At 43.8% G+C, this 24,998-nt stretch overlaps 1 protein-coding gene across 1 annotated transcript in view; it reads right to left on the bottom strand.

Moving 5' to 3' along the window:
- Positions 1-24,998, bottom strand: part of ANO2 (anoctamin 2) — a 205,830-nt gene that overhangs the window by 34,685 nt on the left and 146,147 nt on the right. The window contains exons 15-18 of the mRNA XM_063135031.1: positions 22,705-22,779; positions 18,585-18,786; positions 15,797-15,908; positions 12,920-12,977 (exon numbers count right to left, since the gene is read on the bottom strand). Coding sequence (XP_062991101.1) covers positions 12,920-12,977; positions 15,797-15,908; positions 18,585-18,786; positions 22,705-22,779 — 447 coding nt within the window. The remainder of the gene's footprint in view (positions 1-12,919; positions 12,978-15,796; positions 15,909-18,584; positions 18,787-22,704; positions 22,780-24,998) is intronic.

Raw genomic sequence — 24,998 nt, 5'->3', positions numbered from 1 at the left:
GAGAAATCATCGTGAACTGGTTCAAGGAGCTGATGCCTGATATATCAATAGACGGATTGGATCCGGATCGAGTCCATCGTGGGGGGGGGCAAAACCACAAAGGGGCAAGAGACATTTTGGTGAAATTTGGTAATTATTATAAAAAAGAGCAAATTATGAAAGAATTGAGACTTAAGAATCAGATATAATATAAAGGCAAACCAGTGTAAATTTACAATGATCTTTCTCAACGTACATTAAATTGGAGACGTAGTCTTAAACTAATAATGGAAACATTAATGAAGAATGAAATTCCTTATGCATGGGGTTACCCGGTTTTTTTAAGATTTACATATGGGAGGAGGGAACACAGAGTAACCTCATTGGATCAAGGTAAAGAATTGCTGAAGAGGCTGGGTCTGGATGGGGAAGCAGATGGGGCTGGAGTGGGTGGGGGAGGGAATGAGGCTGGGACATCTGGAGAGTAAGAGAATTGTTAATTATGTTTGGAGATAATTGCAAATAAAAATGCTAATATAGAGACCTGCCGGCCAGGCACAGCACTGCCTCCCCCCCTCCCCCTTTAAAGTAGATGGCTGGAGTACTAGACTCACGGGGATATGGGGGGGGATTAGAGTGGGGGGGTGGGGAGGGGGGGAAGGTAGGGGAGGAGGGATTGGGGTAGGAGGGTGGGGGTTTTATGTATGGAGTTTGTGTTTTTATGTAAGCAAGTTTGAACTGCTGAGCACAAGGGATCGGAAGAGATTTCAAAAGGGTGATTATGGATAAAAAGATAAAGGTATCAACACTCAATGTTAAAGGTTTAGGGGCAGTCGTGAAAAGGAAGAGAATAGAACAAATGCTTAATAAAGAGGGATCAGATATTATTATGATCCAAGAGACACACCAAGGCTCCGAGAATTCGAATATGATAAAATTAAAGTGGCTAGCCTATTATGAAAAGTCATTAGGGACATCAAAAAAAAATGGAGTGGCCACTTTGATTTCAAAAAAAAGTGGGTTTACATTAGAAGAGGTAAAAAAGGATGATAAGGGTAGATATCTTATGTTAAAAGGTAAAATTGAGGGAAAGGTCTATACTTTGATTAATGTTTATGCCCCAAATGAGAGGCATAGAGAGTTTTTTATAAAGTTGTTTAAAGAAATAGAAGAATTTAAGGAGGGGTATGTTATATTAGCTGGGGATTTTAATATGGTTATGGATAATAAAAGAGACAGGTCAAATCCCACTAATGTTGAAAAGAGAAACAATATGACTATATTGAATAAATTAGTAAAAGAAAATGATTATTTAGATTCGTGGCGCTTACTTAACGGGAATAGGCCTGGATTCTCATATTTTTCCCCAGTTCATCATACATACTCCAGGATAGATCATATATTTGTTTCAAAAGACTTTGCAACGAGGATTTGTAAAATGGAAATGGGGGTAATAAAAGTAACTGATCATGCCTTGTTAAGTTTAGAATTTACAGTTAAGAAAGATTATAAAGAGGCATATAGATGGAAGTTGAACACAAAGATATTGAAATACAATAAAATAGTAGATAAAATTCGGAAGGAACTGTCGGAGTCATGGGAAATTAATGAAAAAGGAGGAACAGCTGGGTCAGTCATTTGGGACACCATGAAGGCTGTAGCAAGAGGAATCTGTATTAGAGAAACATGTAGTTTAAAAAGACAACAACGTGCAGAACAGGAAAAGTTAGAGATAGAAATTAAAAACTTGGAGGAAAGATATTGGCGAAGTAAAGATAAATATAAATTAGTGGAAATACAAGCTAAGAAGAAACAATTAGAAAATTTAAATATAGAAGAGATTCAAAAGAATTTAATGTATATGAAAAGGGAATATTTTGAAAACAGTGATAAGAACTCGAGGTTGCTTGCCAAGCTCACACAAAAAGAAAAAGGGAGGAATGGGATAGAAACGTTGAAAGATAGCCGAGGGAATTATTGTCATGCAATGAAAGCTAAAATAAAAATTTTTCAGGAATTTTATCAGGAATTGTACAAGGGTAAAGAAATTCAACAAGAAAAGGTGGAGGAGTATATTGGAAGGTTTATAAAGAAGGAAATAAAATCAGAATATAAGGAGTTAATGGAGTCAGTAATAACTCAAAGAGAAGTTGAAGAGGTTATTGATAAGTTAAAAGTGGGTAAATCACCAGGAGCAGATGGTTTGGGTCCAGAATATTATAAGGTCTTCAAAGATTGTCTAGTTCCAAAATTAATGGAACTTTATAATAGGATATTATCAGGAGAGAAGATACCTGAATCATGGGAACATTCAGTGATAATTCTGATCCCAAAACCAGATAAAGATTTGACTAATCCCGATTCTTATAGACCTATTTCTTTAATAAATCAGGATGCTAAAATTTTTACATCTATTATGGCCAAACGATTAAATAAATTCTTGGCAGAATATATAGGAGCAGATCAATGTGGGTTTGTGGTAGGAAGACATATGCATAATTTAGTGGGTAGAGTTTTAAATGTAATAAATGTAATAAAAAAAGCAAATATTAAGGCAGGTATTATGGCATTAGATATTTTTAAAGCTTTTGATTGTGTGAGCTGGCAGGCACTAAAGAGTATTATAGATAAATTGGGATTTGGAAATAAATTTAAAAATGTAATAGAACAGCTATATTCCCAAAATACGGCGGTAGTGGTGGTAAATGACGGACTTACTGAAAAGATACGACTAGCCAGAGGAACAAGACAAGGATGTCCGCTCTCGCCGGTCCTGTTTGTAATGGTTATGGAAGTTTTGGCGAAGGCACTAAGGGAGGATGAAGAGTTAGAAGGAATTGGAGAGGTAAGGGAAATAAAGTTAAACATGTTTGCGGATGACACTTTATTGACCATTAAGAATCCATTAAGAAAGTTAGAAAGAATTAAATATCAGTTGAGGGAATTTGAGGAAATTACAGGGTTAAAAATAAATTGGTCTAAATCAGAGATGATGTTGTTTAACTATACCAAGAAGGAAGAAAAGGATTGGGAATTTAAGGGAATGGAATTGAAAGTTAAGAATGAGATTAAATATTTGGGAATTAAAATTACAAAAAATTTAGAGAATCTTGAAAAGGAAAATTTAACGAGGTTAAAGAAAGAGGTATTAGAGAAATTGGAGAAATATAAAAGATTAAATTTATCTTGGTTCGGAAGAATAGCCTTAATAAAAATGAAGATATTAGCTAAAATTAATTTTGTATTTAGAATGTTACCTATAAAAATATCAGAAACCGAGATAAAAAGTTGGCAAAATATTATTAATAAATATTGTAATGGAGAAAAGAGAGCAAGAGTGAATAAAAATAATTGGTACCTAAGCCAAAAAAAGGGGGGAATGGGTCTCCCAAACATAAAATTATACTACGTAGCAAATAGATTAAGACATGTTGTAGAAGCAATTATGGGAGTAGGAGATTTATATTGGATGGAAGAAAAAACCATAAATAAGGTAGAGATGAATTTGGAGAATGTTTTTTTTAAAGACGGAGGAAGAAAGTGGGTTGGAAGTATAGATAATCCACTCCTGAGGACTCAATGGGAAATTTGGAGTAAATTTAAAGGGAAGCTGCTTCCGAGCAACTCTCCCTTAGCACCGATAATAATGTTAAAGAATTTCCCAGAGGATCTAAAGGGTAGATTATGTAAAATATTAAAAGAGAAAAATAAAATAAGATTAAAGGATTGGGTAAGAGATATTAAAACAAGAGAGGATATGGAAAATTTGTTAAAGGAGAAGAAGCTATCTTGGTTAGAATATGGTCAATTAGAGCAATGGAATAAAAAGTGGATTAAAGATAATAGAATGTGCAGAAAGATGACGAGGTTTGAAGAATTAGTAGTAAGTAAGGAGGAAGGGAAAGGAGGGAGTATAGTTTCAAAAGGATTAATGAGTGAAATATATAAAATATTGTTAGAGAAGGAGTTTAGAGAAAATACAGAGAAAATGGTTTGGGAATCAGATTTGAAGATACAAATAGGGCGACAGAGCTGGGAGGGACTATGGAAACAAAGAGTGTTGAGAAGTTTATCAGTAAGAATAAAGGAGAATTATTTTAAAATTTTATGGAGGTGGTACCTAACCCCGGTTAGATTGAATAAGATAAGTGATCAACATTCAGCAAATTGTTGGAGAGGATGTGGGGAAAAAGGAACGTATTTACATATGTGGTGGCAATGCAAATATGTACAAAGATTATGGAAGATGGTGTTTTCAGAAATTGAAGAAATAGTGGGAATGAAAATAGAACAAACACCAAAAATAGCATTGCTGTCACTATTTGAAGATATAAAGTGTGGAAAAGGAACTATAGAGCTGATATCGAGTTTGTTGGTTGCAGCACGATTGATGATAGCTAGGAACTGGAAGATCCAAGGGGAATATTCTATTGAGGAATGGTATAAAGTAGTATGGGACATAGCCATTAATGATAAACTGACATGTAATATTAAGTGGAGAAAAGGCGTAACTAAAATAAATGAGTTCGAAGGAATCTGGAAACAGTTCCTAGTGTTCGTGTTTACTAAGGGAAGTGGGAAACCACCAGCAGAAGAAATGATTAGATTTTGGACTCAAGAATGATCCCGAGGTGGGGGGTGCACATTTATGTTAAGAATGAAGATGTTGTAGTGTGATAAGGCATATGTAATAGTTTTTGATATTTGTACTCAACAATTATTCAATATGTATGCAGCAGATATTTGATGTATTTTTTTTTTCTTATTGTGTTAGTTTCAGTTATATTTTGGAAATGTTTATCTATGTTTATATAGTGTTGAAAATGAATAAAAATTAAAAAAAAAAAAAAAAAAAAAAAGAAGTACTACAGCCAGCCTGTATGTAAGACGAAGAAGGCATGACCTTACTGAGAGAGACGAATTGAATGATTCAGAGTTTATTTTGTGAACTGAAACGCAGCCGCTAAATAATGAAATGCTAAGGATAATAATAATAATAAGAAGAAGAAGAACAACAACAACTTTTAAAAAGAAAAGGCCTGCCTGCCTGAACTGTAGTCTGCCTGCCAACCGAAGGAGGGGTGGAATTAAAGGGAGGGGAGCCTGCCTGTCACTCCCACGAGGGCTTGAGGGTGGGGTATCCCAGCAGGGGCAGATTGCCCTTCAGAAAGACCAGCTGCTCCACCAAGTCCGGCTCCAAGCGAGAGCGGTGAGGGGTCACTATGTCGCCCGCCATAGAGAACACCCTCTCGCTTGGAACACTGGTGGGTGGGCAGCTGAGTCGATCGCTGGCCACCCGCGACAGGTCCGGCCAAATCTGGCAGCGGGATGACCAGTAGGCCAGGGGGTCCGTGGAGCAGTCCTCCATGGGCTCTGCCAGGTAACGCTACACGGCGGTTGCAGCGTCATCCTGGCCGGTGGCTGGAGAGGGTCTCTGCCCAACCATGGCGTGCAGAGCCTCTGCCCAAAATTTATTTATTTATTTATTTATTTATTTATTACATTTTTATACCGCCCAATAGCCGAAGCTCTCTGGGCGGTTCACAAAAATTAAAACCACAGTAAAACACCCAACAGGTTAAAACACAATTACGAAATACAGTATAAAAAGCGCAACCAGGATAAAACCACACAGCAAAGTTGATATAAGATTAAAAAACAGAATTAAAACAGTAAAATTTAAATTTAAGTTAAAATTAAGTGTTAAAATACTGAGTGAATAAAAAGGTCTTCAGCTGGTGACGAAAGCAGTACAGTGTAGGCGCCAGGCGGACCTCTCCGGGGAGCTCGTTCCACAACCGGGGTGCCACAGCGGAGAAAGCCCTCCTCCTAGTAGCCACCTGCCTCACTTCCTTTGGCAGGGGCTCACGGAGAAGGGCCCCTGTAGATGATCTTAAGGTCCGGGTAGGTACATATGGGAGGAGGCGTTCCTTCAGATAACCTGGCCCCAAACCGTTTAGGGCTTTAAATGTCAATACCAGCACTTTGAATTGGGCCCGGACCTGGACTGGCAGCCAATGAAGCTGGAAAAGGACTGGCGTGATGTGATCTCGCCAGCCAGTTCCTGTTAATAACCTTGCTGCCCTGTTTTGCACCAGTTGAAGCTTCCGGACCGTTTTCAAAGGCAGCCCCACGTATAACGCATTGCAGTAATCCAAGCGAGAGGTTATCAGAGCATGGATAACTGTAGCTAGGCTATCTCTGTCCAGATAAGGGCATAGTTGGTATATCAACCTAAGCTGATAAAAGGTGCTCTTTGCCACTGAGTTCACCTGTGCCTCAAGTGACAGTTCTGGATCCAAGAGCACCCCCCAACTACGGACCCAATCCTTTAGGGAGAGTGCAACCCTATCCAGGACAGGGCAAACATCACAGATGAACCACCCGCTAACAGTATCTCCGTCTTGTCTGGATTGAGTCTCAGTTTGTTAGCCCTCATCCAGTCCATTACCGTGCCCAGGCACTGGTTCAGAACAGTCACTGCCTCACCTGGGTTTGATGAAAAGGAAAGGTAGAGCTGGGTATCATCCGCATATTGATGACACCTCAGTCCACATCTCCGGATAACCTCCCCCAGCGGCTTCATGTAAATGTTAAACAGCATAGGGGATAAGATAGAGCCCTGCGGAACCCCATGGCTTAGGAGCCACGGCACAGAGCAATAATCCCCCAGCACCACCTTCTGGAATCGGCCGTCCAAGTAGGAGCGGAACCACTGCAGTGCAGTACCTCCAACTCCCAGCTCAGACAACCTATCCAGAAGGATACCATGGTCGATGGTATCGAAGGCCGCTGAGAGGTCCAGGAGAACCAACAGGGTCGCACTCCCCTGTCTCTCTCCCGGCAGAGGTCATCCCACAGGGCGACCAAGGCAGTTTCCGTTCCAAAACCAGGCCTGAAACCCGATTGAAATGGATCTAGATAATCCGTTTCATTCAAGAGTGCCTGGAGTTGTCCTGCAACCACCCACTCAAGCACCTTGCCCAGGAAAGGGATATTAGCCACCGGCCTGTAGTTGTTAACATCTTCCGGGTCCAGATTAGGCTTCTTCAGGAGTGGTCTAATTGCCGCCTCTTTTAAAGAGGCCGGCACCACTCCCTCTCTCAAGGAGGCATTTACAACCTCCTGGACCCAGCCGGCGATCCCCTCCTTATTTGATGTAATGAGCCACGAGGGGCAAGGGGCAAGCACACAGGTGGTCGACCGGACTTGGCCAAGCACCTTGTCCACATCCTCGGGCCTCAATAACTGAAACTCATCCAATAAAACTGAACCGGACGGCGCTCTGAACGCCTCTACTAGTGGAGCTGCATTAAGTGTGGTGTCCAATTCATGACGAATCTGAGCGACTTTATCTTCAAAGTGCCGTGCAAACTCGTCACAGCGTGCTACCGAGGGTTCCACCATCTCTCGCCCTGGCCCAGAGTGTAACAGGCTGCGAACCACCCGGAAAAGCTCCGCCGGACGACACTGAGAAGACGCAATGCTGGTGGAAAAGAACTGCCTCTTTGCCACCCTCACCGCCACAGAGTAGGCTCGATAGTGAGCTCTAACCCGTGTTCGATCAGACCCAGCACGAGTTTTCCTCCACCTGCGTTCTAACCGTCTCCCCTCTTGCTTCATCGCCCTCAGCTCAGGTGTATACCAAGGCGCTGACCGGGCTCTGCTCAGAGGGAGCGGGCGCTTGGGCGAGATCGTGTCAAAACCCCTGGCCTGTGCTCCTGCTGGGAGGGATGCAGGTGAGGCTGCTGCTGCTGCTGCTGCTGACGCTGCGGGGAGGGGTGGCCTGCTCCTCTGCCTCACTCTGCCCCACCCTCTTGGCCCATGCTGCCCGCACTTCACCCACCAGCATTTCCACCCAGTGCTGCCTGGTATTTGGCCCACAAAGCCCATCCTTCACACGAGGGTCACACATGGCTGCCAACATGTAGACCCTGTCTGTTTGGATGGGCTCCAGCCTCCGCGTCAGGCCATCCATCAGCCTAGTCACCGCTTCACGTACCTCGGGCTCAAAGCGCCTGCTGGTGACGGGATCCTTGTACTCCAGAAACTCGCCCATCTGTTTCTGGAGATGCCTGCATACAGGGATCACCTGGCTGAGGAGGGCCGAGCTAGTGCTCAGGGTCTCGGTGCTCAGGGTCAGGGTCAGTGCTCAGGGTCTCAATGGCTTGAGGACCACCACCAGCTGGGACATGGCATCCCACTGCTGCTTGCCCAGGGCTGGGTGGACGCCCACGTCCCTGACCCTGAACAAGTCGTGGATGGCACGCTGTTGCTCCACCATACGCTCCAGCATCAGGTAGGTGGAGTTCCAGCGTGTCACCACGTCTTGCACTAGCCTGTGCTGCGGGAGATTCAACTCCACCTGCTTCTCCCGCAGCAATCGACTGCCCTTGACGCTGTGGTGGAAATGCCCTGCCACCTTTCTGCAGCTCTCCAGGAGGTTACGGATACCGGACAGGGGACCGAGGTTGGCCTTGCTGCCCATCCCAAGGCCATCCCTCTCCACCAGGTTCAAGACGTGCGCAATGCAGCAGACCCCCTCGAATCCGCCGTCGCGCACCGCCTTCGCCATGTTGGCTCCCCCGTCCGTGACCATGTAACCGCGGGTGAGCTTCTGCCCAGCTAGCCACCCATCCACCATGCGGTTCATGGCCTCCGTAATCTCCCCTGCCATGTGGGACTGGTCCATCACTTGCGTATGGAGGAGGGCCCAGCAGTAGCCCTCCTTGCCAGTCCCTCTAGTGCTGGATGATGCTTCCTGCCCCACGGCTGCCCACCAGTGAGCAGTCAGGGACAGGTAAGCGTGCACTCCGCCCTCGCTGGACCAAATGTCAGAGGTGAAGTGCACCATCTGTGCCTCTGCCTGGCACAGACGACCCAGCACTAACTCCCTGCAGGAACGGTACAGGGAAGGCACCACCCACCTGCTAAGGGTGGTGCAACATGGCAGCTTATAGTATGGTACCACAAGCGCCATCAGCCTCTTGAAGCCTGCATTGTCGACGAGGCTGAATGGCTGGTCATCCAACACCACCATCTCACTGATGCAGGTGGTGATCTCGGTGGCCGTTGGAAAACGCCACCTTGTGGGTCCATACTTCCCCCACCCCATGTCCTCGAGGGTTGCCTGCCTAACCCTCGTGTGGATGGGAGATGGAGAGCTGAGAGTGGCAGTGCCAGCAGCAGCAGCCGCCTTCAGCTTTCCCCTGGAACCAGTCGCCTTGGAAGTGCCCGCCTCTTTCCCCAGCAAGATCAACTGGTGCTGCCTCTGAAGATGCATCTTCAGGCTGCTGGTTCCATAATGCCCTGTAGCTTGAACCCCTGCTTAGGGTGAGTTTGCAGTGGCGACAGACAGCAAAGCGGGGATCCACTCCCACCTCATATTGTTCCCACACTATGCTGGTCTTTCGATTCCGTGGTGACACCAATTGCCCGCCTGAGCTCTCTGTTGTCGCCACAGAAACAGGGGTTACAGCGGAAGAGGTGTGGGATGAGACTGGGGAGAGAGCCTCGGCCTGCTGCTGCTCCTCCTCAGCACCCACATCCTGGAGGACCACCGCCTCCTCCTCCTTCTGCCCCTCCACTGTGCTGAGGACCTCGTCTATGAGGTCTGGAGACAGGTCCATCAGCAGGCTCGTGGCCTCAAACAATAATGAAGGAGTTGGGGATACTCCTCCTCCTCCTCTAATGTCACTGCTGCCGCCTGCCTCTTGCAAAGGGGCACTTTTCTCATTCCCACCCTCAAAAAGAGAATGCCGGGTGCAAGTTGCAGAAGAGAGTGGCTCTGCCTGCTGCTTGTCCTGCTTCTGTTGAGGAGCAGCCAGCCAAGGAGTTGCCCGTTTGATTTTCACAGCAGGAGAGGCAGCCTGCTTACTGGTGCCAGCCTGAGCCTTCCCTTGACCACTGCTTTCAGCACGCCCCGCCACAGACGTGCGTCTGCTCCCTTTTCTCATGATGATAATAATATAATACTAGTAATACTAATACTAATATGTATAATAATATAATACTAATACTAACAATAATAATAATATGTATAATAATATAATACTAATGCTAATACTAATATGTATTTAGGGAAATGGGACAAGTGTGTATGTGAAATGCTCAAACTGGCTGTTTTGCACTTCACAAGCAATGCACACAGCACACTCACACAATAACACAGTCACACAAACAACAGTTATCCCCTATTCTTTTCCACAATGCAATCCTATGGGCGAAATTTTCCAAAATGGCGGTCGGAGCGCTCCGTGAAAAGAGAAGCGCTCCGCCTATGGCCGCTTCTCTTCGCTGTGCTTCTAAGGGTCCGCGGTCCGCTTCTACTCCACCTCTGGGAAAGGCGGAGCAGGCCAATTCGCTTCTGATTCTCAGATTCTAATCGGAGCGGAGCACATCCCTATTTAAAATGAACTAAATTCTTCTCTCTCTCTCTCTCTCACCCCCAATGCAGGCCAAGGCTACCATAAAGCCACAGCTCTCCATGGTCTGCTCAACCATCTTCTGCTCGGGGCTCTTGGCAGGTGCTGGGAGGCCTCTGAGGGTGGCCGGGTTGAAGGCCTGCGCCTATCTTGGCCTGTGCCTCTCACCCACCAAGTGCTCCAGCAGAAGGCTGTACTGAAGCGCTGGGGCCAGCAAGTCTGGCTGAGCCAGCCCATGCTGCACTGTGCAATCGGTGCCCATAGGTAGGCCATGAAGGAGCCAGCTGACTGGCTGACTAATGGTTAGCTCAGTTGTTGTTGTCGGCAATGGGGCCGGAGCTGCACCCTCCCACTCCCGATGGTGCCTAGCGACTGAGACAACTGTTCCAGGCACTCTCCCTTCAGGCCCACTTCCAGATGATGGCTGCCAAAGCCTGGTAAATCTTCCCTCCCGCGCAAGGCATGCTGGGAGTTGTAGGCACAAGCCTAGCTCCCTGAATAACATATTGATCTTTGAACACCATCTGAGGTGTGGTGGGAGACAACTGGAGAGCAGGCCATCTTAGTTGTGGCACCCTGCTTAGGATTTCTTTTTCCCAGGCAGGCTTGCCCAGTGACTGCATTAATGGCTTTACAGTGCCAAGTGTTGTTGTTTTTTCCAAGGCCTTTTAAATTGATGAGATTTTTTATGCTACATTCCCCCCCACCATGTTATAACTAAACCACAACATTCCAAAACAGATGCAATTACTGAATAAAATTTATGATTTTTATGTAAAACCCTGACTATAAGCTCCATCTGACAAGCGTTTTATTGCACTCTCATTCCTGGGCACTCACAGAGTTTGCTCAGGTACCTCACATGATGTCGTCTGCCCCCTGCCACCTTCCACCCCTTCTGGCCTTCCTTGTGCCACAAACAAACAAAAAAAACCTGGTTAGGTCCGATGTATTTTTAAACACGGAATTGCTACTCTCTCCTGCTGTGTGCAGGAGAAGCAGCACCATTACAACAGCGGACTCCATGGGCCTTGTGCTCGTTGGGTACTTCCTCCTTTGAAAAAAGGAAGTAACTGAGGAAGGAAAGCACGGGCAGAGAAGCGAAGTAGGGAGTGTGTTAACCCCTGGTGTGATGGGGCTTTATATCATTGAAACAGAAGAGTGAATGGAGGAATGACTGATAGCTGAGGCTAGAATGGAATGGTGGTCAGGGTTAGTGGCAGTTGGAGAATGTCAAAGACAGTTAGTAAGAAGTCAGGGAAGCGGGAGCTGAGTTAGGATCGAGAGATAGTGACCTGGTTTGCTAACCCATGCTTTATTTAAAATCAGTCACTCTACATGCCAGTACTACACCTCCCAGCATGCCTTTGGCAGCCCACAGGTGCCCGTGTCCTCTGAGACATCCTCTTGTTGCTGATGCTGCTCCTTGATCAAGGAGTAACATCACCAAGGATCAGAGGTAAGCAGCTGTCAGTGGACTCACCCAGCTCCAGCCAATCCTGCTGGGACTGCCTTAGCCTGCGCTTCTCACCCACCAAGTGCTCCATCAGGAGCCTGTACTGAAGAGCTTTGCCAGACTCTTCCCCCCCCCCTTTTGTCAGGTCTGTTTCTGGGCATACACAGAGTGCCTCCCTTTCCTCCCTCCCTCTTAAGGGCATGCAATTGCTTCCCCCAGATTCTGAGAAAAGAGCAATATCAGGATGGAGTGCCTTTGAGCATGTTTGGCCCCTCAAAGTCATGCTGTTGCATCTAGTTATGATTTTAAAACCACTCAGAGGGTGGGAGGAGGCACCGCAAATGGATGCAGCCATTTTATGTCGGTTGCTTCCTTTTATTTGGAATTGGGTTGACTGCTTGAGACCAACCTTGGGAGTCGGGGTTGTAAAAGACATGCACTGGCAACCTGCCCATGCACTCACAATGGCCGCTAAAGACCAGTAAGTCTGGCCTCCCACCCAAGGCATGCTGGGAGTTGTAGGCATAAGACTTGGTTTTTATTAAATTCTTTAAATATACATAAAACCCAAAATTTCATGTTTTTAGTTTTTTTCTGGTACATTGTACTTCTAGACCTACTAGCACACCAAATTTCAAGTTTCTAACTCATCTAGAAGTGGATAAACATTTCCTAACATACATCGCACAAACATACTTTCTGCTTTATAGGTAGAGATATATTTGAAATGGAAGTGTCAGACCCTTCTTTATACCTCTTTTTTATTATGATGATGATGATTTGTATGGATATTTGGTATATGTTCTTCTTAATTTCTTTCTTTCTTCTTCTCCCTGCCCCCCTGTGGCTCCCCCCTTTTTATTTTTGTTTGTTATTTTTATCTTTGCAAATATTTTAATAACGTGTCTAATATTGTATATCTTTTTTTGCTGATAATGAAATTTAGAAAATTTAATGTACTTTTAGGGAGCACAACAGATCTGTTTCAATATTGGCAGGTCTAAGAATGCTCAAAGTAAGAATTTAAATTTACCTCTTCCGTTTGGTAACCAGCACTTACCTCTTCCATTCGGTAACCAGCAAACACATACACGTAATGGCCAGGTCGACCAACAAACCTAAGAACAATATACAGATAGAGAGAGAGAATAAATCAGTATCAGAGATACCAGTTAGGGGTGTGTGCTCCACACCAAAAATCTGGGGGTCCGACAGACGTCCGAAATCACGGTGCAGTTAGGAGGCAGTTTAAAAACCATCAGAAACCCACAGTGCGGATAGAAGATCGTTCAGAGTCCTAAATGGATCCATAGGTATCCAAAGGTTTTTTAAGTGACATGAGGGCTCATTTCATGTTAATGGACAGCTAACTGAACACTTCCATATTAGGAAGATGCTGAGGGGTGAGGGAGGGGTAGTTTTGAGATTGACATCTGTGGCTAACCAATAACCACAGTCTCCTCCCTGTCCCCCTCCAATCACATTGCTTAGGGGGAGGGATTGCAGATTATAAAAGAAAGAGCCCATAGCACTGCTCTTTCACAATGCGTCTGAGGCTGACTGAACATCCCAGAGATGGGAAAGTTCCATCAGCTTTCTCTAGCACCTTCCTATCTGGGGGCATTTTGAAGCCCCCTCTTGCCCTTGCCCCCTGGTCCACCAGGGCCAGTGGCCTGCCTCTGGGTGCAGGGCCCTGGAGCATTGCCCACAGCACTGCTGCCACTGCTGCTGCTTCTGTCAGCCTGAGACTCTTCTGCTGCTCCCAGACTGTGGAATGGGCTGCCAGACAATGTATTAGCATTCAAGAAAGTTTTTTTTTTTTTATACTTCCGGTTGTTTTTAAATTTTGTATATCTGTTTTTAATGCTCATTGGTTTTAAGTTTTGTAAACCGCCCAGAGAGCTTCAGCTATGGGGCGGTATATAAATCTAATAAATAGATAAAATAAATATCAAGACTGATCTTTTCTGGCAGGCCTAGCCAGTGGAATTTTAGGATGTTTTAGACTGTTTTTAGATGTTTTAACAATGTATATTATGTTTTTAATTCAGTTTTAGGCATTTTGTATTTACTGTTGTTCCCTGCCTCGATCAAAATGGAGAAGCGGGTAAGAAATTTATTATTATTATTATTATTATTATTATTATTATTATTATTATTGAAGGGGGTGCATCCTCTTAAGAGCTATCATACATTGGATCCTCTGCCACCAAAGTAAAATGATCCCAGGCACTAGGCTTGTGTTTTGAAGGAGAGGGTGCGCTTCAGAAGGACCAGCAGCACCAAAGAAAAGGGTACGTCTAATTTTGAGTGTGGGGACTAGAAGAAACATCTCTCCCTCTCCTTCTCCCAACATGGCCAGAGCCAGCTTTTTTTTTGTTGCTGCGTTTTCTTTTCTCTCTTTGTGTGTGTCTGCTTTTATTTGCTTCTTGTAGTAACATCCCATGCTCCCCTTTGTGTGTTGAGAATGTGTGTGTGTGTGTGTGTGTGTGTTCTTGTTCCACACATGGAGATAGGGGACTTCGATTTTTGTAGGAGGTTTCTAGTTTCTGAAACTTCTGCAAGTTCTCTTAAGAGAAGAGGAAGTGCATCTGAAGTGTATGCGTATGGGTAGGGGAATGGTTGGAGGGAGTAATTTTAATTTCACCCACCTAACAATCAAGAGATAAATGGATTTACATCCAGCTTGACATGGCTAAAGCCCTGCTTGAGCTACCAGGGTGCCAAGTTTCATCCCTTTATCTTTAAAAATATCAGGGATGTAAGCAATTTGTTTAATTCCCATTGACGATAATAGAGCGGTTCTCTGAAAATGGAGTGGTTTTCCGCAGGGTAATCCGACAGTGCGGGGAGACAGAGACGCCCCAAAATTGAGGCGGGGAATCAACTCATTGGACCTGCTCTGCCCACCCCTAATACCTGTATCAGTTTAACCAAAATTAAAATACTCTCTTCCCTGAAATATAAGAAATGGAGATGACTAATTTAAAGCTACATATCCTAATTCCACTGATACCACTTATCTCCTACCACTTATTGAGCTCAAAGGGGCTTACTCACACGTTGCAGCCTAAGTTAGTTATAAATATAATTATAGAATAGTTTTATATTAATTTCAAAATCAAAAGTTAATATTTTGATTAAAATGTTATGGATTTAAATAAGCATACATTTAGATGAGTATCAAGAAGTCAAATGTGTGATGACTGCCTTTCGTTTTCTGAAGGAGTTCAAGTGTGGACCCAGCAAGTCCCAGAAAACTGCATATCTGCAGGTAATGGGATCAGAGCTACATTTTAAATATTCTCCATTTTTGTTGCTGCTGTTTGACACGACCACATTCCGAACTGATCTCCGAGGACTATGGTGGAGTGTATAGCACTGGCTAAATGATTTGGGGCCCTTGGACGGACAGCCACTGTGACCCCCTTAACCTATGAAAGGTGTGGTGCTGGCACCTGGCACCCACTGTCGATTCATTTTGCACAAATGGAGAAGCCCCACACTTCATAGAGAACCCAAAGGGTTTGTGCGAAGCCTGAGAAACCCCTCCTCCCAGACCAGGCCCTTAGCAACATGCAGGGAACTCAAGGGAGGCGAAGACTAATGCTTCTCACTTCCTTCTGGACTTTTGGAGACAGCAGCATTTTGATACTCTAGCTCAAGTTTGGGGAGCCTTTGGCCCTTCAGATCTTGTTGGGCTACAACTGCCTTCATCCCTAACCATTAGTCATGCTGGCTGAGACTGATGGGAGTGGGCCCAACAACACCTGGAGGGCCACAGGTTCCTCACCCTTAGCTGCTTCCAACTTTCCCCATGTCCTAGCAGGAAGTAAAGAGAACCAGTAAGCAGAACAGAGGCCATATGTATGTTGCTCAAAATGTTACAACGGGGATATATTATTAATTATATGCAAAGGAATTACATCCAACCTACCGTCCTTTAAAAAAGGCCACATAAAAAATTGGTGCATAGGAGTTAACAAATTTCAGCAGGAAAGCCTTCAAAATTAACCTCTCCTCAAAGGCTTTTTCTGTTTTTGGTACCTCTGTCATGAAAAACAGAAAGACATATTACTTGCCAATCACTACTAATTTATGAGACACAGAACAAAGCAATCATGACTTTAAACTGGGCCTGGAAATGCACCAGTAAGCAGTGCAGTGGGTGCAGAATAGGAATTATATGATCTGACGGCCTTGCCCCCACCAACACGTGTGCTCCGTGCCAGCTAAGGTTCCCTTAGTGGTGCCTTCTTCCTGTTTCATTCCCAGAGTCCTCATGTGACTCACTGTTATATCCTATGGATCACAACAGGGTTAGACAGCCTTTTTCAGCTGTGGGCACATTTGGCAATTGTAGAAACATAAGGCGGAGGTGGAGTCTGAGCCCAGGGCCAGTGCCGGATTATTTTGCGCCCTAGGCAGGTGAGCTGCTTTCATCCACCCACCCCAGCGTACCTGGGCTCGGGGCACCATCTCACCTGCCCAGCCGAAGCGAAGTCAGGATGCTGGGATGGGGCGGCGGCTTCGGAAGAGCGACTTCTGGGCGTGCCATTCTGAAGCTGCCCGCTCGCCCCCCACCCCAGCATTCTGGCTTTGCTTCGGCGCCCACCCAGCCAAAGCAAAGCCAGGACGCTGGGGCGGGCGGCTGGCTTCAGAACGGCACGCCCAGAAGCTGCCCTCTCAAAGCTGCTGTGGGAGAGGGGCTTCCAGGTGCGCCGTTCGGCGCCCCCCTTCAGCGCTAGGAGGCCGCCTGAGTGGCCTCTATGGTAGCACCGGACCTGTCTGAGCCCCAACACACTAAACTCATTTGAACCTACAGTTTTAGGGAACCAACAGAAAACAGTTTCACAGCAATCCCACCTGCCAGTCAGAAAATATAGGCTTTTTTAAAAAAGAAAAAAATGGGATGCACCTTTCTGTGAACCGCCCAGAGAGCTTCTGGTATTGGGCATTAATAAAAATGTAATAAATAAATAAAATAAGTGCCAAGAAAGGTTTCCAGGGTGCATTAGTTCCAATGGATGCTATGTTGCTGACCTTTAGATGGGAATATCATTTCCTTCGAGGGATTCCAAAATGCTGGAAGAGAGAGCCTGACTACTCTTGGCTCCAGGCAGTATATTGTTTCGTGGATCAAGAAAGGTCGGTTAAATCACCTGATGGTGAGTGTCCCATACCCCCAGCCTGAGTGGCTGGGAGCCATTGCGATCAAGAATCAATGAGCTATTTCTGAGTGGTATCTCAGAAGACAGATGTAATGGTAATAGCCAGTTTTGGTTTCTCTCAGTTTCTCAATTTTCCAAGGCCAGATCTACACCAAGCAGGACATGCTACTTTGAAAACTGTCTATGGAGCTCTGTGTCCTGGGCCCCAACAGTTGTCAATACCATTATAAACAGTAATAAAGCAGTAGTGTAGATCCTGCCCTAGTTTCTCATTTTCAGTTCATCTCAAACTTTGAGAATTTCTCTAGTCTTAAGTTTGATTCATCCTGAACTTTGAGTTGTTGATTTAAAGTTCACATGCTTGTGCATATTTCTTCTAATACATGTGCTTTTTGTATGCATTTTTGCCTAATATACACATTTTATTTGCAAGACATTTTCCTATTATAGTGCATTTAATATTATTTCCCCTGGATTTTTATATACTTTTGTAATTGGAGAATTTGCACTAAAATATGACTCAAACAAATTTCTCCACTATCCCTAGTAGTAGAAACCATTGAAGCACTTGCTTCCCTTCTGATATGAATGTGATTAGAAAACGGAAGTTACCAGGCAATCTGATTTGAAAGGGAAGAAGGAGTCTGTGGATCGGTCTAGGTAGCAGCATGCCCAACAATAGCAATAATTTCCAGTGGTAAAATCTTCTGATCATCTCCACCATTCCTCGGACAGGAACATTTAATTCCTCTGGATATCAGTGATTACCTTAAGAAGTTTTATCCTTCAATTTAGGGTGAGGGAACAGTTATTCTGCTACAAACCCTGCAGGGTTTTGTCAAAACAAATCCCTGGAGCCATGATGAAAATGGGAGGATCAGCTATGGAAACACTGCACATGCAAAACAGCAATCATATCTGCTAGGACCTTTGTAGATACTCATGGAGCAGAAAGAAGGTTGAATAGCAAGGCCCAATAATGGAAGGGCTCACTAGTGAAGCTGAAGTGGAGGAACTTTCTGAGAGACATCAGAACGTTACCAATGACTAAGAATTTTCAAACTTCCAGAACAATAAAAGAATGAATATAAGAACTATGCTGGATCAGACCAAGCTCCTATCTCATCCAGCATTTTGTCCTCACAGTGGTCAACCAGGATCTCACAGGAACATCACAATCAGGAAATGAGTGCAACAGCACCCTTCTGCTGATGTTCCCCCGAAACTGGAATTCAGAGGCAACCTGGAGCATCTAGGGCCTCATCTACACCAAACAGGATATTGCACTATGAAAGCAGTATGAAGGCAGGAGCCGCACGACTGCTTCATAGCACTATTGAAGTGCCCTGACAACCGTTGGGGCCCACTGACACAGACCACAGGCCACTTTCATACTGTAATATCCTGCTTGATTAGGCCTACATTTGGCCATGGCTTGTGAACTGAGAGTGTGGCTTAGAATATAGAGTCCTATTTCATGGGAGAAAGACATTGACCATATATACACTATTAGCAAGAAACAGAAAGTTTATGTTAAGTGTGAATTAGCATTACCCATTTCTGTCAGCTTTTTGGCAACTACTCCATAAATCTCATCTAGAATAAGTATCACAACAAGGTTAATGATGACAGCAGTTGCTGTCACTGTCACACGGACGTTTGACTTAGTTGACGCATTGGTACTCATTGACAGTGCTGCTGCTGTAGTTATCCGGTAGACAATCACACCAAAGACTAATGAAAATGTCAGTGAAATCTGAAAAGAAACACACAGATATTCATAAAAACAACAACTCCTTGACTGTAGTTTAATAGCTATTGTGGCTGATTAGAGAGCTAGGGAAAACCTTCTTTTGAAGAGCTCAGTAGACAGATTGGGTGGCGACGAAAAGCTCACACATTCAGTAGCTTCTTGTATTCTTCTGTGAAAGGAAATGTTCTACATGTGCAGGGCATCCCCATCGTGCATCTGGAGTAGAAAAATGTGTTCCTTTATTTCTGCAGATATTTGCACATTCCTACTTGCTTACCACAAATTTGTTGTGGTATCAGCTTTTATGAGCCAGAGCCGGGGCTGGGTAGAGGGGGGCAGGCAGTGAGGCGAGTTGGCATGGGCCTACAATTTTGAGGGGGCCTACTCTGAAGTCCCCCTGGTAGAGGCAAAGCTTTGGTATAGCTTTGTTATAAAGTAGCTCAAATATTGAACTTGAGATTGCGCAATATTTCCCCAAATGTCCTCACAGCTTTGCACATTTTTCTGTCATTGCCAGCAACCGTGGCCGCTAATGAGAGGCGCTTCAGAGTCCTAAAATGAATCAAGTCATACTTTTGGTCAGTCAATGGTGCAAGAACGTTTGAATGGATTAGCAGTTTTGAACATTAACATTGACAAGGCAAAGTGACTTAATTTTTCTGTTGCTGATGATGAATTTGCCCAAAGAAAAGCACGTAAAGCATTTCTGAATGTGAAGAAGTGAATTCTTATATACATCTTGAATAAAAGTGCTTGCTATTGCCTTTTTTATAAATCATTCTAGTTCATATGTATTTAGAACTGATTAAAAATACTTAATGAGCAGTTTGAAATGGGGCCTACATTATTGCCCGCCCCTCCCTCTTTGCCTTGGATGTCTTGGGGAAAGGGAGTGTTTAAGCTTCCCCACATGGGATTGCTCCTTCATTCATTCCTTTCAGTGTCTCTCGCCAGACTGTTTCTTTGCTCTCTGCCCATCGATGGAATTTTTTAAAAAGAAAAACATACACTCCTCCCTGTGAGATATGAGGAAAGTGTACAAAAATATCTTTTTAAGCCATTGTTGAAATAGAAAAATACACCGCCCACCACTCTTTACAGAGAGCACAGAGAAGCCTGGTGGAACTTCGACTTGTCAGTTCACTGGTGGAAGTGGAGGAGAAATCCTTGTCAAACCCAACATTAAAAAACAACAACCGTGAGTTCCAGTGCTGGTCTAGACCAATCCTCATCTCTTTTTGTTTCTTTTCTAGCTTTCTTTTCTGAGCTGGCTGGATGGTACCCAAACAATCATACAGTTTGGAATTTCACTCAACAGTGCATTTCTCTGGAACAGTGGAGAAACACTAAGATGAAGTAAACTAAAAAAAAGAAGAAGAACCTGCATTTGGGACTTTTAGACAGCAGGGGGGATCTAGCACTTGGTTTTGCTAGACCTCCCTGGCTGAGCTAGACTTCACTATAACCACTAGGGGTGTGCAGAGCGGTTCATCTCTGCCTCGAAATTCGGAGCAGAGCTCTGCTGAGCAGGTTCTCTGCTCCGATTGTCGGAGGGGATCCATCTCTCCGCACCACCGTATTACTCGTCAGAAAACCGCTCCATTTTTGGAGAACAGCACTATTATCGGCAATGGGAATTAACAGCTCTCCTGACAGCATCCTTCTCTATGTGCTACACCTTCCTCCGCCCCACCTCGTTCACCACAAAGCGGTGGCAAATGGGGTAGGGGGATGGGGGGGTACTACAATCCCCTGCTGCTCTCAAGTGTTAGCAGATCCTAGTGTCCCCCATCCACAACCCCATTCACCACCGCTTGGAGGAAAATGAGGATGAGGGGCCAAGCCTCTCCTGCAGCTTGACAGCAGCAGGAAACGCTTGTATGCCCCACCCCTATATTGACAGGAGGACACTTTAACATTACACACCAAGCCATGGGAGACATCCTTCGCCCCCCACCCCACAATCCATTTGGATATTTATTTATTTCATTTTTATACCACCCAATAGCCAAAGCTCTCTGGGTGGTGCTCCTTCCATCCCCTCGAGCCAATATCCAAATGCATCGCGGAGTGGGGGGCGAAGGGGCATGCATGTCCCTGGGAACACATGGGATGCTGCCGATCATGGCGCCCCACTCAGGGACAGCATGTGCATGTCCAGGGAAGCACGAGGGGAGCCACCAATTGGTGGCTCTCTATGCACTTCCTGGGATGGCTGACACATGCCTATAGAGCCCCTGGGCAAGAGCAGCCATGAGTTTCTGCCACTCTTTGCCTCATGATTCTGTAGGGGTGTGAAATAGTCCATGGAGCCCCCAACACATGACACAGTAATCAACAGTTGTGCAGACCATCAACTCCACACACCATTGATTATTTGAATTGGTTATTTCAAGGAAATAACCAACAGTTGGGTGTAAAAGGCTCAACAGATGACACAATAGTCAACAGTTGATTATTTAAGCAATGGGGGACTACTTCGTAGATCATAGAATAGGCCATCGAGTCAACCCCCCTGCTCAATGAACCTTTGACTATTGTGTCATCTGAACCCAGTCAGTGACATATCTTGTGGGGGGGTTGAACATCCCATATCATCCTTGTTTAAGATTCTAACATGAAAATGGATCCAAACCCACAACTTGCTGCTTTAAATTCATGCCACTAATGCCAAAAGAATTGCCCACAGCTTCTGTTCCACATTTAGCTACATGGAATCTTTTGGACCTTGTGACTATTTATAAAAGTAAGGAACAAACTGTGTTGCTGCTTTGAATGCAAACATTCAAATTGTGAGTAGAGAGAGCTAATTTCTAAACAATTATTCCACAAGCAACAGAGTTGCTGCTGAGGATTATACTTTATCTCACAAGCATCAGCAATATCACTCATGCTTATTCCCTTAGCCAGAAGATAAACAGTAGGGTTGCTATTTTAGTTTATAAGACAAAACAACATGGAATCTATCTATGGAAATAGAATCATAGTATCATAGAATAGCAGAGTTGGAAGGGGCCTACAAGGCCGTCGAGTCCAACCCCCTGCTCAATGTTTGTGTTTCATTTTTTCCTTTAAAAAGAATTTCAAAATAAGGTCGATATTGCTGGTAAGGGCAAATCCAGGGGTTGAAAAACTGCAAAGTTTTTTTTTCAGTAATAATTTTTGAGTTTTGAGTAGTTATTACTATTATTGAGTGGAACATATGATATACACTGCATATATAAAAATAAATTTAGGCCTTTCAACTATATCTATTCCAATATTTCCATAATTAATTTCAGGGCATAAAGGGTCTCTTGAAAATGACAGACAATATCAAATATGACTTCCAGCCCTGGATATCCACCTTTCCATATAATTAGTAACAAATTCAGGTAGCCGAGTGCCAACAGGATAGGAGCCAAAACTGAGAAGCAAGGGGCAGGCTGGCAAATTGAGGGCCTCTGCTTTAGTCTGTATTAGGTTTAATCTGTATGTTGTAAAGCCATTTTGTGTTAAATAGAAGCAGTGGCTTCACACCTTCTGTCTTCAGGGAATCCTTTCCACATGGCCACTGCTCAGGAGCCCCTATGCAATGCAGAAAACTTGAGGGTATCTCGGTCATTACATTAATAAAGTAAATAATGGTCCTTCTTAGTAAAGTACACCATTATTCCTATTTGGACCATCTTCCACTCCCCCACCCCGCCCTCCTAGTAGCTCTTCTCCAGCTTGGATTATAATGTAAACCAGAAAGAAAAAAAAAAACTTCTAAGGGGCAATCTTGCACCAAGGAATTATGGCACCGTTGCCCAAAAGGCCATCACTTTTCTATTTCTTAATCCATCGCTAATTCAGTTTGAACATGTATTCAGTCAAAGCCAGTTTGTTGTAGACCAATGTAAAATTGGGGAGGGGTGTGTGTAATGCAAACTAAGTTACCATAAACAAGATAGATGCAAAGTTCACTAGATAGCCAGGGGTACGGTCTTTCCAGGTCAGTTTTTCCTTTTCATCCTGGTATAAGACATAATGGTAAAAATACCAGTTATAAACAATACTAAATAAACAAATATAATGCTAAATAAACAAATAGAAGGAAATACTTGATGAAAATTAGGGTGGTGCAAATTTACAGTGCATGAATCTTCATGCGAAAAGAAAAAACACACACTTACAATGTGATACAGATTCGAGTCAGAACGAGCTTCAAGGTGGAATTCAGAGAACAAGAGTGCAAATATGTATTTGCAAATAAATGAAATTATCAACAAAAAATCTGATTCTGTCAATGGGTGGATGATGGAATGAAAGATGCCCAACATCATTATCTTTTCAGCACCAGGTTAAGACCTTTCTCTTCTCCCAGGCATTTAACAGCATTTAACAACATATGCTGAGTTTGTTTTTAATGGACCCCAGAATAGCTGTTTTTACAAGGATACTGTTGTTTTTATGTTTTTAAAGTTGTATATTTGTTTTAATGTTTACTGTTTTTAACTTTTGTAAACCACCCAGAGAACGGTATATAAATGCAATAAATAAATAAATAAAAACAAAAACAACAACAATCCATGAAACACAGAAAGAATGGATTTAACAAAACCTGTGCATCCCTACTCAGAAGTATGTTATTAATTTCAGTAGAATTTCCAAAGAGTGCTTAGAAAGGAGTTCAGTTTTAGCAGTTCCTGTGCCATCTCCTTGTTTTCAATAGGACCTAATCATTAACTTTTGCTGAATTGTAGCCAATATTTGTCTTATTCTTTTGACACTATCTATAGTTGTCTGAAAAGCAGATTGGATTTTCTTTGGAGGCATTTCTTCCCTATTTTATTTTTAATCAAAAAAAATCAGTATGCCTTATTGAGTGAGTCATTTTGAGTATTTTCTACAAAATGCCATCTAAACACTAACATGCTTCTCCTTTAAACAGACACTTATACGTGGTCATTAAGACATCAGCCGGTGCAACAGCTACTCTAGGTAGAAATTACTGCACATGAATTTTTAACCATTTTCTGAGAATCTCCTTCCTGTTACTATAAAGTTCTGCCATAGAAAAAAATACATCAAAACTTTCCACAAGGATTCATGTGCACTGATGCCTTTTATCCTGATTGTATGTAACTGCAACTAGAGGTGTGCTCCGCTCCGATTAGAATTGGAGAATCAGAAGTGAATTGGCCTGCTCCGCCTTGCCCAGACCGCGGACCCTTAGAAGCATGGCGAAGAGAAGCGCCCATAGGTGGAGCGCTTCTCTTTTTGCGGCGCATTCCGATCGCCATTTTGGAAAATTTCGCCCATAGGATTGCATTGTGGAAAAGAATAGGGGATAACTGTTGTTTTTTAAGCTATCTTTCTGAAACTTCTTGTGCTTAGAGAGTCGTGGCTGGGGGTCATTTTGAGCCTACTCTCAGCTCTCTGCGTGGTGCGGTTCGCTTGCTATATTTTTTTTAAAAATCGGGTAAAAAAACTGGGAGATTTACCTTTTTGAAGTGCTGAGGGGCAGAGTCAACTCCCGGTCATGATCACATGATCCCAAAGTTGGAGGAGGGGATAGGCAAAACGGGATACTTGGGATACTGGGAACTTCTCTTTCTTAGTCTGAACGGACTTTTCCCAGTGTTTTTTAAAACAGTAGCCCCACCAAATGCACAAACACAACCTGAAATCATATACTAAGCAAATAAATAACAGATAGGAAACACAGCACTGCTACCCACCCTAACCTTGGTGAACAACTGAAGAGATGTGGTGCAAGGGGATGAGGTCCCCTAGGGCATGTGGACGTGCCCAGTGCACTCCTTGGAGGGTCATCAGAGCCCTCCAAAGAGTAACCAGTGGAGAAGCAATGCCTATCATGAGTTGAAGTGTAAGTTTGCTTCTTAAAGAGTGGTCCCTAGACAGAGTCAGTCAAATTGGCATTAATTCCCCCTCCCCCATGGCACATCCACTTCCCTCTTACTGGTAAAAGACAGATATAGCCTTTTTTTAAAATTCTTCTTGTTGTTTATTCAGCAATACAGCTGCTTTTAATTCCACCCCTCCTTTATTTATTTATTTATTCCATTTTATATTACTTACACCCCATAGCCCAAGCTCTCCTGGCTTTTCCTCTTCAGTGAAGTCAGGCAGGCTTTCATTGTGGTTCAACTCCTTATTATTGTTGTTGTTGTTGTTTCTATTAATATTAATTAGTACTGCTATTAACATTATTATTTTGTTGTTTAGTA

Source organism: Elgaria multicarinata, chromosome 9 (assembly GCF_023053635.1).
Source record: "Elgaria multicarinata webbii isolate HBS135686 ecotype San Diego chromosome 9, rElgMul1.1.pri, whole genome shotgun sequence".
Lineage (NCBI taxonomy): Eukaryota > Metazoa > Chordata > Lepidosauria > Squamata > Anguidae > Elgaria > Elgaria multicarinata.
Note: the sequence above shows the minus strand (reverse complement) of the source record. Positions and strands in the feature narration are given on the sequence as shown.